General features: G+C 37.0%; 1 protein-coding gene across 1 annotated transcript in view; it reads right to left on the bottom strand.

The window, feature by feature from the left end:
- Nucleotides 1-309: 309 nt before the first annotated feature.
- Nucleotides 310-16147, bottom strand: part of LOC109064317 (transmembrane protein 178B) — a 72687-nt gene continuing 56849 nt past the window's right edge. The window contains exons 4-5 of the mRNA XM_042739140.1: nt 3922-4059; nt 310-1306 (exon numbers count right to left, since the gene is read on the bottom strand). Coding sequence (XP_042595074.1) covers nt 1056-1306; nt 3922-4059 — 389 coding nt within the window. The 3' untranslated portion in view covers nt 310-1055. The remainder of the gene's footprint in view (nt 1307-3921; nt 4060-16147) is intronic.

Here is a 16147-nt window from a genome sequence, read left to right as displayed (position 1 = left end):
AAGCCTACCTGATTTCCCTCAAGGCAGGCTTTTGATTTGTTTTTTAATGTTACCTTTTTTGTCCTTTTTTTTTTTTTGGATGGAGATTGCAAAACACTCACACACATACTATATTGATAGTAGCTAAAGAATTTGACATTCATTCACACTGATGATGACCGTAATTACTAAAAAACAAAGAAAGAACCACATAATAAAATCGAGAGCATGTTAGAAATGTCCGCTGATACCATTTGGACATGAATAAGAAATTAAATATGGAAAATGCTTCAAAAAATGTCTTTCCTGTTAGGATTTTTTTTTTCTCTCTCTCTCTCTCTCTTCTGGAATATTATAGGTATTATTTTCTCTTTACAATTTGCTGTAGAGCAATAGCAACATAACGTCATGAGCAGGCATCTCCAATTCCCAAAATCTTCCTAATTTATGCACGAGCGGATCCTTTAACCACATTCCTAAGAAGCATTGCGATAGTCTCAGGGTCCGCGACAAATCAGCAAGTTTAGACACAACAGATCCAAACTGCATCAAAGTTGTTGTCCACTCATTTGAAAGAAGCTTGGCCCTGGTGCTCCTGATTCGTCTGAACTCCTGGGCTTCAAACATTGGCACTGGACCTCCATACTTGCATGTGGTGCCGTCCAGATACAAATACAGTAGACTCCAGGTTTGGCAGTTTTTAGGCGTCAGCCTACATGTCAATATCAATCCTTGCGGCATTGGAATAAGCAATGCTGTCAGTTTTTTTGCTTCATTCGTCACCGTTTTCTTGTGATCACGAAAGTCACAACTTTGACAGAACAAACGTTTTTCTGTGCAGGATCGACAATGGAAAGTCCCACTGATATTAATTGTTTTTTGTTTGTTTTTTTTTTTGTTTTTTTTTTTAATTTAAACGATCAGGACACTCAATTGTAGATTCACACACGTGGTTAAAAAATGGCCTGGTTGGTGAGATTAGAAATGATTCTAAATGAACATGATTTTTTTTATGTGTTTTGTCCCCCATTGTCCAGCTGCACACGTAGGGCTCGGGGATTTTTAGAGGCCATCCCTTAACACACTGTGCCATTTTCTTGGCGGGATTTGGGGCACGTGGAGCGAGGGATTGGCTGTATGGAGGGCGCCAGCGTGCAGAAGAAGCCGGCGATGAGGGACAGGCCCAAACCACCCCAGGCGCAGAACATTGACCATCCGTAACCGTGACTGATGTCATCTGGGAGGCCGTACATGTAGCGAGGGTAACGGGACAGTTCAAAGTTGATGCCTGCTACACAGGTGCACAAGGAAATGATGCAAAATGTGCCTGAAAAATAGAAAGACAATCATCAGAATATTTCAGTAGCTTTGATCCTAAAACTGAATAAGTTGGCTTTGCTGTACCCCTCAAGTTTAGTGCATTTACTCTGCTGATTTTGAGAGAAATTCAGCGATTCAGTTCTGTGGAAATCAGTGTAGAGCAGGGATTCTCGACTCTGGCCCTCGAGGTCCACTGTCCTGCAGAGTTTAGCTCCAACCCTAATCAAACACAACTGCCTGTAGCGTTCTAGTGATCCTGAAGACCTTGATGAGCTTGTTCAGGTGTGTTTGATTAGGGTTGAGAACCCCTGCTGTCTTGTAACTTGTAAAAAATAGTGGTCTTACATGTTAAAAATAGACACTTTTTTTTTTTTTAAATTAAGAAGTTTTTTTTGTAACACTTTATGGATCAATTCTCACTATTTACTAGCTGCTTTTTAGCATGCATATTGCTAGTTTATTAGTACTTATTAAGCACATATTAATGCCTTATTCAGCATGACCATTTTTTCTCCAAGTTTCTTAAGATAAATTTTAGTTCACAGACCATACCGGTGTTACACTTCAGCAATGTTAAAATAGGTGTATAACTGCATTCTACTTTAGTTTTGGTCTCCATTGACTTTCCTAATTATAAATGTGATAGTTTTAGAATTTCTATGACTGCATATACATGCAAATATATGCAAAATGACTGAAATTAGAACAAAAACATCACAAGCTGGTTTTGATGAGACAGAAGTTTTATAAATCTTTCTACTGTTCAAAGCTTTAAGTAGGCTAGGTTTTATTTAGTTTAATAAATTAATAGGTCAATTCAGCAAAAATGCATTAAACTAATTAAACGTGACAGTAACATTTACAGTGTTACAAAATATTTCTACAGTTTTGCAAATATATTCTGTTTTTTAACTCCTCTAAGAACAATTTCAGATATTAAGAAATGTTTTGTGAACACCAAATCAGCCTGTTAGAATGATTTCTGAAGAGACATCTAGAAATCCACTGATATTTGTAAGTAAATTTGCAGAGGCAGCTTCCAGCCTATACACTGTCATTGATTACAATTTATTTAAGCCTATTTTTAATGTGCGGTGCTGCACTGGCTGTGTTATAAAAGCTAAGGTTGTTATATGTCATTACATAACATTGCAGTGACATTCCATCATGCAGTTGCAGACTCGGGATATTCACAACTCCACTTTCTCAAGCCTTGTTAAATATATTACAAGCTTTATCTGCAAGTCGAGCCCTGTATAGATGACGCTGTCATAACATGTTAGTTGATAAAGAGCTCTAACAAACTCATTTTCCCGCACCATGTGACCGAACGAACATTCAGAGGGGATTCATCCTGCCATAATCTGACCCTCAGCACTCCTTCTGCCTTTATAATTCAGCATCTTAATTGGCTTTTTAATTGCCATCTCATTATTCAGGCGCAGGGCATCGCATTAATCCAGCGCACATCTTAATTGCATCTCCGCTTCACTCTCTATGGTGCCGCCGCCGCCGCACTTATGGGAGCGGAGAGAGTGACGCAAAACAAGTCAGCCGCTTCCTCTGCTCGACGGGCGTCAACAGAATATCAAAATGCACGGTAACGAGGCCACAGGCTGTGTTGATTGGTGTGAGCATCTGTGTAGTGAGGTGATGAGCTTGTGGGTGCATTCAAAAAAAACAAAGCGGTGCTCGCTGTCGAGAGCCTCGATATTGGTTGGCGTAAAGTGAGATAAGAGATCAGGAGATAATTGATATTACATAATTGCTTTAATGTCGGCTTCCTGGCTGTCGCTCATTAATTAATGCAGTCATGGAGTGACTTGCATAGAAATTGACTACCACACTGAGCTCAGCACACAGTATAGCTGAGAGAGGATGTTAGTACATTACTTAGCCTACTTTAGCTAGTCTTACTTTAGTGTTTGTGTGTGTTTGATTTTATATAATCGCACACTTTATTAAATTAGTTTTAATAAATTCATGATTTAATTATATTTATTTATATAAAATAGTATACATGTGGATGTGTAAGTATAATATTATATATTTATATATGTGATTTTTATTATTTAATGCTTAAACTAACAATATATTCATTTATGATTTTTCTGTGACGTAAAAATCTCTTATCCTACCTTCCAAATCTACTTGGACAAGTTTAATGGAGAAAGACATGCAGGTGTTTTTTTCCAGGTGAAAAGCTATAGATTCATATGACATTACATTTAGGTTTTATAAATTGTGCCAAAATAATTTAAATGAATACGTTGTTTTTACCAAATATCATTCATTCATATATATACCTATAATTTCCTGAATTTCAAGGTCACTTCTTAGTCCTGTTTGAAGTTATGGGCAGTAGAATATTTCATAAATTAATTGTATTCTGTAGCACTTAAAGGATTTAAATGATACAAAATATACATAATAAATATATACAGTAAACGTGTTTATATATATATATGTATATATGTATATATATATATATATATATATATATATATATATATAAAATGCAATTTAATGTAACTTTTTAAAATACTTCTCATTATGACATTCGTGTTCATACTGTAAATAGACTATATATTGTCCATGTAGGTTTGTTTTGAGTTGACTTACCACCCATGAGGAAGAGCAGACCTGCCACATACTGCATGAGGCCACGGTCCCAGCAGCATCCCAGCATCCCTATGATCCAGCCGAAGAGGATGATGGCCACCGCCATTCCCATAAATCCTGCCGTCATCCTCCGCAGATCTGTGGGCGGTGAGAAATAAGGCAAGTCAAACACATGACTCAGAGCTGATAAGGGCACGGCATGCTCCGCAAAACGATGCATTTCAATGAGTGCTTCTATAAGCACTGTACTATGTTCTATTTTATTACGTTATCTTCTCATATTCATAGCTTTTGTTTTTTTTCCAACCAGCTTCATCAGATGATCCATGGGATGCTTTTAACTTTTAAATGAGTTCTTGTGTATTCTTTTGACAATCTAGCATTTGACTGGTAGTTTGTTGTAGCAGTATTCAAAACTGGAATAGAAAATGAATATAACTGCATATACAAAGTTCAAAAACTTTATAAATCCTGCAATAATGCCCTGCACTTGCCCTGCTGTGAGTGTTTGAGTGTGCAGCTACATGCTGAGTGTGGGACAGGGTTGAATCTGTGTTAGCTAGAGGGTAGGTCACAACATTTGTGTTCGTTAGCTCTTTTTAATCTCACAGTTGAATTCTCACAGTATAGGAGAGGTGGCAGGCCCAAAACGCCAGGCACGGTGGCTTATGCCAGCAAACTGTGAAAGGGTCACAGAGTTCACCTCCAGGGCAGACACGGCACTAGATGAGCATGCTGTAAGAGAGCTTTTACTTCTTTCTAATAGAGATGAGGTGTTAAAAGCTTTTTATTTTCATCAGTCATATCAAAAAGAAAATGTCAGATATTTATGAAACAGCAATTCATCATTCCCACATCTCTGACAGGATATTCAGCAGATGCTTGTTTGTTATTATTTAAATTGAAAGTGGCAGGTTTCATGAGCGTATGGAAGCCGGTTTCCTCATCTATGAAAAATTATGATGTTTGCTTTTCACACTTGTCTTTTGTGATTTTTCTCAAATTTCCTCAATTTGCAACGTTATATCTTTATATACAGTGTATGTCTATTTCTAGCAATTGCAACCTATTCTTTGACTTTGTGACTGTTTGTTGTATTTGAAACATTATATTTCCTGTATTTGCAGTTTTGTTTCTCACAATGTGACTTAATTTTTCACAATTGCATCTGTTTTCATTAATTGCGACTTCAAAATGTAACAATGTGACTATCTTGTATGTGTAGCTTCATCACAGTGCAACTATTTCTTGCAGTTGCAACTTTGCTTCTCATAACTGTGACTTTATCTTACAATGTGACTTCATTTCTCACAGTTGCAATTCATTTAGGTAATTGTGACTTTATATCACACAGTGTGACCTTCTAATATTTGCACCTTTATTTCTCACAATGCAACTTTTTTCCCTGTAGTTGCAAATTTGTTTTTCGTAACTGTGACTTAGGGACCTATTTTGGCGCAATACGACGCCAGGCGCAACGCAAGTGTTTTTTGTTCGTTTCAGCGCTGCGCAGTTGTAATTTTCACGTCCTGCACCATGTTGTTTAAATAGAAAATGCATTTGCACCCATGGGTGTGCTGGTCTGAAAATGAGGTGAGTTCAGGCACATTGCTATTTTGAGGCAACTGAAATAGACCGTGCCATTGACCAACAAAAACCTGGTCTAAAGTCTGGCGCAATATTATTATTTTTTTGTTATTTAAAGAGCACATTAATATGCGCTTCTAGACGGGTGCATAACGCACATACACTTTGCTTATTGTACACTTCGCTTATTACACACTCAGGGATGTGAAGCAGCACGCAAACATTTTTAAAAATTAAAGGATTAAAATGTAAAAGATTATTATTGATGATTAGGACATGCCCTAAGCGCAATTGCACCGTGCACTTTAGACCATACGCTTAGACCGTTAAAATAGGGCCCTTAATCTCATAATGTGACTTTCTCGCAATTGCAGCTGTTTTGGGGACTTAATATCTCATAATGTGATTTTCTGGTATTTGCAACTTAATTTTTCACAATGCAACTTTTTTCTATTTCTTGTAGTTGCAACTTGTTCCTTGTAACAGTGACTTAATCTTACACTGTGACTTTTACAATTAAACGATTTGTTGGGGAAATTGCAACTTTACATTCGCAATATGAATTTCTAGTATTTGCAACTTTTTCACAATGCAACTATTTATTTTATTTGCAAATTTTGTTTCTTGTAAGTGTGACTACATCTTACACTGTGACTCTTGCAGCTGAACAAATTTTGGGGGTAATTGTGACTGCATCTCACAATGTGGCTTTCTAGAATTTGCAACTTTGTTTCTTGTACCTGTAACTTAATCTTACACTGTGACTCTTGCAGTTAAACAATTGTTTAGGTAATTCTGACTTTTTCACAATGTGACTAGTAATTGCAACTTTATTTCTGACTATGGCAGCTTTATATCTCGGTGTGACTTTATAAATCACTTTTTTTTTTTTTTTTTTTTACTCTGAGGTGGAAATGACCAAAGAAGTACTATTTCTGTCTCATAAAACTTTTCACAGAGTGTTTGATAGATCTGTGCCATCTGAACTTTCATGTTTGGTTGTATTTATCTCCCTTATAAGTTGTCTTGGAACTGTTACTTTGCTGTCCTTTGAAAGAGCTCAGTTATGACCTTTTATATATGATTTACTGCAATATTGCCTCAATAAAATTGAGCAGAGCCTTCACAGCATTGGAACAGTTGGTGTGAAACAAGCAAGGTTATGTTATAAATTGCTCCTTTAAAAAGAGTTTAAAGAGAAGTTAGCCAAGTCATACTATAAAATACATTGTGGTGTAAAAAACGAGTGTTATTTAAACATTGAGTCAGACTACAAACACTTCAACACATATCTCATGGAAAGCTTACTTGGGTACAGCCTTATTTTAGTTTCTTACATCGGAGCCCATATAATCTTTGTTACATAATATAGACTTTGTTGTTGTAGAAATGGGGTAGTGTCAGTGCGCATGTAGGCAACAGCATGCATTCTGAAACCATAAGTGCTCAGGTATAGTCATATAAATTGCTATATATGTCCATGCAACATTTTAGCTTTGTGGTCGTCAGTGACTTCATCTATTGAGAGAAAGCGCTTTACACAAAGTCGGGAACCTTTATCAGTTAGGTGCAAATTATAAAACGCTGTTTGCTACCTGAATGGCAGCTTTGAACTCTCTTGTTGATACAAACATGTTATGACTCAGAGAGCAAAGTATTGAATTTTTAGGGTGCTAGTGGTTATAAAAATAATGTTTATGCAGTTTTTCATGAGTGTTGCACAACTTCATTCTGTAAAAAGTACAGTATAGAAGTATGGTTTGACTTTAGTAAACTATTTATTTAATTATTTTACTAAACAGGCTCTGCTGTATGAATATTTACTAAAAAATGAATTCATATTTTAATTGCTTTAAACATGTGTTGCAGCTTTGCAACAGCGGTTCTCCGTTTCGCATACTGAGAGGTAACTTTTTCATTGTGCGTTTTCTGAAATATTTATCTACCTAGCAGGTGTGAAAAAATGCTTGATTGTCTGGAGATTGTGGAAGGGTTTCTTAAAGGTTCTTATGCAATCTGCAGACTGATGCTAAACCAGACTGTCAGCATCATTCAAAATGTATATTAACTAGAAAAGCACGTCAACGAGAGTACAAGAGCGCAGAACACTAGACACTAGCTCTTCTGGAAACAGGCCAGGAGAAGTCTCTGTAGTTGACCCTCTCCTTTTGTTTGATATTCTTGTCGTTTTTGTATCTCTGTGTTTCGTAACCTGCTGGGCTTCCAGATGTGTCAGGTTCTGCCAGATCTTTGTTCCCCTCGCTCTCAAGCACTGAATGAGAAAGCAGACCGTAAATGCTGTACTGCAAGCAAATGTGTGCTTTCAAAGTCTCTAAAGGGAAGGGTGTGTAATTATGTGTGGCACCGGATCTTCGCCAATTAGATACTTTTTAATCAAAGAGGGGGAAATATATAGACTGTACTGAAGCTTGATTTCTCAGAATTCCTGACTTTTTTTCTGTTGTGGAACGCAATGGAAGATATTTTAAAGAATGCCAGGATCCAAACATTGGAACCCATTGATTTCATTGTATGGACCAAATAAAAAAAACACAGAGGCCAAAATCAAACACTGTCTGTACTTCTTTTGAAGTAATTCAAAACCTCTTTCTCAAAAAAATAAATAAATAAATAAATAAATAAATAAATAATGTTTTATATAGTATGAATCCAGACGTATTACATTGGCCATGTTGTCACTGTCATGTGACCTTCCAGTGTCAGTTGTGTTGCATCACTACCATACACAAATCCTCTCCCATGGCCTTATGGGTATAGTGATGTGTCCATTAGATGTGAATCTCACTGTAAATAGTAGATCGTCCGGGGACTTTTTGCCTACTGTTTTATGAATACTGTGAATTAGGACTTACTACTGTTCACATACACTATTACCAAGGAAATATGTAAATTTTGATGCAGCCTGAGACATGTTTTCCAAATATTTTCCTTTGAGTTCCATGGAAAGAATGTAATTTTGTTTGGAAAGAGACAATAATGACAATTTTTTGGGTGCACCCCTTTAAATCACCAAAATACCTTTTATAGTCATCATGAAATGGCTTACTCAACCCATTCATTTCCACAATGTGACATGATTTGAGCGAAATGGCTTTGAATAACAGAGTATTGGCAAATTAAGTTGTGAAAAATTTCATATCAGAATCAAGCCAGGAATTATTTCAGGGCTGATGAAAGATCTTTAAAACAAACATTTTTTTTGTCTCTTTGTACTACTATGAATTGATGAATTGTACACACAAAGACTAAGGCAGCATATAAAGTAAGTAAATTATGATTTAATTTCAATTTTAAGCCTTAATTTAGGATTCAAATATGATGAGTTATTTTTTTTAACTCAAATATTCCACTTGGGATCAACTTGAAAATTAAGTTTCTTTCTCCCCCCACCCCTCCTTTCCCAATGTGAGCTCAGTTAGTAGCAATATTCTTCAAGTTTGCACACAATTCCCTGAATGATCTGTAAACATCCTGTGATAAATCCATAGCCTCCTTGACTTTAACTTTATAATCCCTCTAACACAAGTAAATATAGACTAACCGCATGATCTCACCACATAATGGCCGTACCATCGAAAGCTAATGGGAAACATGATGGATGCAGGACGGTTTATGGTGGATGACACCGTAATCAAATTGGGAATCAAACTGTGACATAATTAAGTTAGGAATATTCAGCACTCGAAGCCTTGTAGTCCTGTATGTACAAACCTGGAGTCTTATAAACATATGCTAACTGAATGATAGTAAATGAAGGTCCATCTTATGAACAGGAGGTCGAGTAGAAAACGGCCATGTGCTCTCTCCTGACAGGAAACTAATGGCCGCACCTGCTCAGAAGAAACTGATTTGCATGCCAACCATCTATAGCATCTTGTGTGACAAAGGCTGAACACAAATATGCTTAACTGAATCTGTGTTTTGTCTTAGCCAGTCTAGGCTCCGAAAGCCCTTGTCGGCATCCCATTCAGATGATGTCAAACATGTCTTGAGTCATACAGCAACATTGTTTACAGGCAATCGAATCAGAGTGGGAAACACAAGCCTCTTCTCATCTCTGACCTTTTTAAGAGGGTGCTTCAGAGTTGCATCATTGTTAAAGGAAGGCCTTTGTCTGGAAATGATATGTGTTACAGGGAGCACATGCAAATTTGAATGCTGAGGAACAAATGAAATGATAGTGGGGATATTGCTTGAGGAATAATGCGCATCAGCTTTATTTGCACTGCTTTGACAGTTGCCATTTGTTTACTAGAATGAGAACATTGAGATGTGAGTCAGAGTGGATTGTGGCACCATTTATTCGTTTAGAGAATCATTTAGTGAAAGAGAAAATACTGAAACTGATTAGGATATAATGCAGAATCGAACCTGCAATTCTCACATAAGCACCCTGGCTTAATGATCTGTGCATGCTGCTAAGCCAAAGCACCATCTTTTATTTTCTTTTCTCCTTCAGTGGCTTATTAGAGACAGCCAAAACTATTATTTTGGCAATAGCTGCACAGAATGACACCAAGACACTGTTGCTTAGGTTCACTTTTACAAAAAAGTAGTCAAGTTTTATCATCAGCCACAATCTTTGTGGCTTTTTTTTTCTCTGTACCTCTTCTCTCTTGTGTTATTCTCAAAAGTGGTTGTATTTTGTTTAATCAAATTGGTCAAACTGATTCTTAAAGTATGTAAAAGCATGTCATGTTCTTCATTTAAATGAGTCCCCATGTTTTAGTGCAGCATGTGGTCGTTTTTCTCTCCTGGCTTTTTTGTCTGTGTTTCTCTTTTTTTCCTCTCTCTGTGTGGAATGGCCCTGAAGGTAATAGAGCTTAATTTCATTACCCCGTGTCACCTGCCACTGGGGAGAAAACAATTGCAAACTACAATTAGATTACAGAAGACGGGCTGGGAGAAGCTGGATGAACATCATACCTGTATGCTCAAGGGAAGCATGTGTGTTACTGTGTGATGTAACACTGCATGTAGTTGGCAGGACTTACAGGTCTTGGGCTATGTTGGGAATAGCATGCTAACATATGTGCTATTTCTGCAGAATGTGCACTTAAAATATGCAGTATATGCAGTAATTATTTGTAAACTTTACTACAAATTTATGAGTAAAAATGTATTCTACTCTAACTATTCTCAGTGTACAGTATACAGTATTGTTACTTTTTAAATTTGGCCTTACCCCTTAAATTCATTAAATTAAATTGTATTTTATTTTTTTAATTATCCCCTAAAACTTTTTATTTAAAGCTCAACAGGATGGCTTGTTTGTGAAAAAGTGCACTTACAAAGAGCTGATTGACGTTGTCTTTGTGCTCCCCAGTGTTCAGAGTCACTGTCAATCCTGTGGGATCTGCCAATCCGTCTGTGTATAGCGATAGTGTCAGTGATAGGAGATGGACTGAGGCTATAGGTAGAGGGAGGTTACAGCTGGACATGGCAATGTCAATGAGAGCTCACTTAGTGACCCACTGAGGGAATTGTTGAGTGACAGACAGCTGGCACTTCAGTCAAGCACTGCCCTGACGTGACGCTATCGACTGGCCATCAGCAGCATTGCCGTGCTGAGCGGAAGTCAACATGACCTTGTTGACGATGGCTCGTCCATGTGTATTTTGGTGTCAGATACTGCAAATAAGATGTCCTGTTCACATTGTTGACACTGAAGTCAAATGTTGAATTCAGAAACAGATATCAATACTTTTTGTATGGTTCTGACTGAAGTTTTCACGTAGCAGGCATCATATTTTATGTTAAGGGGTTTTCATGTGTTTTTAATAATGTGTGTATTTCCTGAAGTAGAAATGCATCAGAACCATTGGTAGTGCACCATTATGACATTATCAATTCCAGCTGAGGGCAAATTCTACATTTAATGATACGCTAATGCTTCCTGCGGCTTTACGTGATGCTTTAGCTCAGTGTTTCCAGCGCCAGAGACTAAGTCTGAAGAACTGAGAATCTGTTATTCTTAATATGCCATCTATAGTCCTGTCTTACAGTTAGAGGAGCCAACTGGCGTTTAGATGCACCAGCTTGAGAATGTATGATTAAATTGTTAAGATAATAGCTACTCAGTAATGTTACAAATATGGCTGCCAAAATAAAAAGGACAATTGCAACTTTTTTTGCAATATTATTTTTTCCTCAGAATTGCGAGATATAAATTAAGAGTTCTCAAGATTTTTTTAATTTTTATTCTGTGGCAGAAATTGTGAGAGGTAAACTCGAAATTCAGAGAAAAAAGTCAGAATTGTGAGATAAACCTGCAAATGCAAGAAAAAAGTCAGAATTGTGAGGGGGGAAAATCACATTTACCTTTTTTATACTTTTATTCCGCGGCAGAATCGAGCTTCCATAGAATCACACTGAAGCTTAGTATGTTTTGTTTTTTTAGCACATACTAAAAAGTATTGAATTGCATTGTAAATCACTTTGCCCAATGAATCAATGTGAATGGCAAAAAGCATAGTTTTGAATCAATTTCCAGACTAGAAAATAAGGTTAGTTAACTTTATGCTACAGTATGCTTTATAATCTTCTCTTTTTGGCTCAGAGATAAAGATGATATCAGCAAATAAGATCTGCTCATTTCAGAGAAGAAAGCGGCATCAAAATTTATGCATGCTGGTGGTGTACTTTGATAAATCAGGGGTCAAATCTTACAGACCAGAAGGTTAAATTGAACAACCACAAACAAGCCGTTCTGGGAGCGCTGTAAAATGATCTATCTAAAGCCATCATAAAGCGTGCATATACAGTCACCGCTGGAATGAGTAGGTGTAAAAATTCTGTCTGGACTTAACGTCCTTCCTGACCACAGGACTTAATGCTGCTTAAAAAGAAAGTTGGCAGATAAAAAGACATGAATGTATGATTAGATGAGTCGTCTGTTAAAACTAGCCTTGTGAATAACTCCCGCCAATTTCCATTCGCAGAGAATAGAGTATTGAAAGCGAGACTAGCAGAGATGAAAAAATACAAATGTTTTTTAATGAAATGTCAAGGTTGAGCAGTTTTATGGAGTCGCTCTTGTCTGTAGCAGTGCTGATGGCGGGAGCTCGATGACAGCCTATCGTTCAGGCTGCGCCGCAGTCCTGTGCATTACATCAATAAAATGTCGATTTGTGTGACGCCGCATGAAGGGCAAGGAAGCATCACGGGTGCTGACAGGCATCAAACATGAGGAGAGTCGTGTAACTCAGCACTTTTGCGGCAGTGCTTTGAATAACTCTAAAGACGCGTTGTGGTTTTCTTATACACTGACTTAGCTTGAATTTCAATTTGATTACCTATGTCGCTTCATAAATCATGCACGACTGGTTTAAAAGCAACATCTGGAGCATCAACTTTTTACTCCTGTCATACAGCATGATTTTTGACGCTCACAGTCCAATGCACAAACATACTCTATTTTTAATTACACTACAGTTAGTGTTGGTTTCAAGAGTGCAACTGCATTAAGACTTTTTTATTATTATTATTCTTTCTGTTTTAGACCAAAAGTCAGAAGTTTTGCCAAGTGCAGGTTTTTTCAAATCTGTAATTTTTCTCTCTTTCCTGAACCATTCACAGCAGGTTTCTCATGATAAAATGTAAAATTGGAGCTGGAGCAGAATGATAAAGCACTGGAGTACTGTACATACAGTAATCTGTTTCAGACCAGCTTTCAGTCTCTGTGTTGCTTGGCTTCTTTTGGAATGATTTTCACTGATAGTCTGAACATATATGAATTAACTTAATTCACACTGTCAATCAGCATTATTATAGTTCTGAATTTTTTTAATCATATGCACACGTCAGCATTCTTTGTCACAAATTACTCCTTTGAGAAAATTGTTTTATTCAGTTGATACCATTGAAAAAGTTTTTAAATCAGGTTAATCCAATTTTAGTTTTACAATTAGTAGGAAAATGGGTCTTAAATATCTTATTTGGAAATATTTAAATAGTATAGTTTTTACCATAAAAATATGAAGAAACTGGCCTGGCATTATTATTATTATTTATTTAAATTTTATTTAGGTTTTTTTGTTCACTATTAGTTTTAGTTAGTTTTTAGTGTGTTTTCTCTTTTCAAATTTTCTAGTTTTAGTTTTTTCCTTTTAGTCTGGTATAAATTACAAATTTGTAATTATAGTTTGTCTTTTTAGTAGCATTTTAATTTTTAATTCAGGTGAGTTTTTATGATTTCTAGTTAATATACCATATATCTAAAACTAGAATTAATTTCTGACCAATTTAATATTATTTCAGGTGTTTTATTTATTTATTTTTTTTTGTACTATAAAAACAGCATTATAATGCATTTCATTTTAGTTTCAGTTATTCCCAATTATGTTTTTAAATTATGTAATTAAGTTATATTTACTTTGGTTGACAACTACATTTTCAGTTTTAGTTTTCATTAAATGTTCATCTTTAATTTTACCTATATGGTTGAACTGCAGCCATGCTGGTATTCAGTATAACAGCACTCTTGCTGGAATGGTATTGCTTAATCATCCAAACCCTGTCATGGGTGAGTCTGACAGCAGAATGGCACAGCTATGAAAAATGCTGAGTGGAACCGAAGCCTATGTCAGCTGTCAATCACCGCATCTGTCCCTCGTGTGCTTTTTCCACACAGTCATCACAAAATCAACAACAGGGGACAGAACAGGGAAATGCAGTTATTTGATGTGACAGCCGTTTACCATTGTTTACTCAGATATGAAAGCTCTGCTGCGTGAGCAAGGCTACGTGCTGTGATGAGCTCGTAACGGCGAACGTGTTTGCTGCTAGGGGCTTAAAGGCAAATGCATCCTGGTCAGTCACCTCTCCTCCTCTTTACTGCCACTCATTCCCGTTTGTCTCCCATGAGGATGGGTGAGGGAGCTGTGTCCTCCTTGTTTCATGTTGGGATTATGGGATGACGCATTTGCATGCTGCTGTCAACTGGACGGACGCGTGAGCACTCACACACGGCAGTGGATTTGCATACTGAGCATCAGGCTAAGCCAAAAGAAATTATGGGAGGAAGAAGATTCTGGCGACAGAGAGATTGCTAATATCTGCACTGCTTCTAGGGCTAAAAATTGATCAAATAAATGTAACTCTATAGTGCACAATGAAGCTTTATGTAACAATCATCATCACTTTTTTTTTTTTTTTTGGGCGACATCAGTGACCGTTTTGACAATTCTATTTTTAAAGTACGCAAGGGTGCCATTCAAAATCCTGATATAAGATGCATTTTTATAATGAAGCAAGCAAAATTGTGACTGAACTTGACTGCTTAAAAGTTAAAGGTGAACAAAAATAAAATAACAAAAGAATAACACACACACAAATGCAACAGAGGGTTAAACCTTTTAAAAGAGGCCAGATCCAAAGTGAGAGAAATATACGTTAAGCTTTTACAGGTCATCTAGTCTGATCCGTGTTTTAAAGTCATGATGTAGGACAGTAGACTCTGTATTCACCATCTGTGGTGTTTCTTTGCCTACATGGATATGAATGGGGTTAAACATCATGCTTAGATTTAAATCCTGTTGTAGGCATTTTCAGGACTTCATGCTAAAAGCTTGTTTAGCTCGCAAATCTAGTCTTGTGTGCACTGAAGCTCTGCAGCATCTGAATGTGCAAATCTGAAGCAACTGATTTGAGCAACAGCATCTGTTTACTAATCAATTCAGAGTAATTGTTAGGTTAAGATGTCTGAGATATTCAAACGCACAGTGTGACTTAACACAATGTGTCAAGCTGCCAATGCAGAAAGCTCACCGAGCTCACGCAAAAACAATTTCTAGGTACAAACAACACAATGCTTTGAAACTAAATTGGCTTTGTGTCATTCAGGCAAAGGGCAGATGAACATGCACACACTCATATCATAAAAGCTAAAAACCCAAAGGACGTTAAGCCCTGTGGTGTGTTTGGATGGCTTTGTCCCTCTCCTGTCTATGTGCTAAACTGTCACCTCTTCTCTCAGTCAGTGTCCTCTATAGTGCAGTCTGGCTCCATACACATCACAGCACAGTTTTGGAGCAGGATGGCCAAAGCCCACAGGAGCGAGATGGGAGGGAGGGCAGGCGGATACAGGGAGGCTTTTCCATTCAAACTCTTGCATGAATTAGCTTGGCGCCTTGTTTTCTGTGTGGCTGTTGACCAATCGAGGGAATCTGGTTGAGAGGCGTATGGTTTCATGCATTCACAGCTGTCAGGTGGCTCGACTCCTTTTCTTGTGATCTTTTAAAATGAAAACTGAAAGTCAATTGAACCTGTATTTGTTTGCGCCCAATCTGCTCTTTCATAGCTCGGGAGACTTAAAAGATTAGTTCACCCAAAAATTAGAACTCTTTATTTAGTCACACTCCTGTCATTTCCCCCTGCAGAACAAAACCTAAAATGTTTGTGGTAGAATCATTATGCAGTGCAATCCATACAACAACAGTTCATGGGGATATTTGTTTTGCTTTGTTTTGTTTTACTTTTTTATTCATTCTTGTTTTGCTTGCACTAAAATCACTAAAATCCATGCAAATTTTCCTGACAAAATAACGGCTGTTTCATTAACATATTAGCACTTACATAGGAACCTCCTTGTCACCTCTCTCACCTCTCAACTCTTATT

This window comes from Cyprinus carpio, chromosome A4 (genome assembly GCF_018340385.1).
Source record: "Cyprinus carpio isolate SPL01 chromosome A4, ASM1834038v1, whole genome shotgun sequence".
Lineage (NCBI taxonomy): Eukaryota > Metazoa > Chordata > Actinopteri > Cypriniformes > Cyprinidae > Cyprinus > Cyprinus carpio.
The sequence above is the reverse complement of the archived record's forward strand: the minus strand, read 5'-3'. Positions and strand labels throughout refer to the sequence as shown.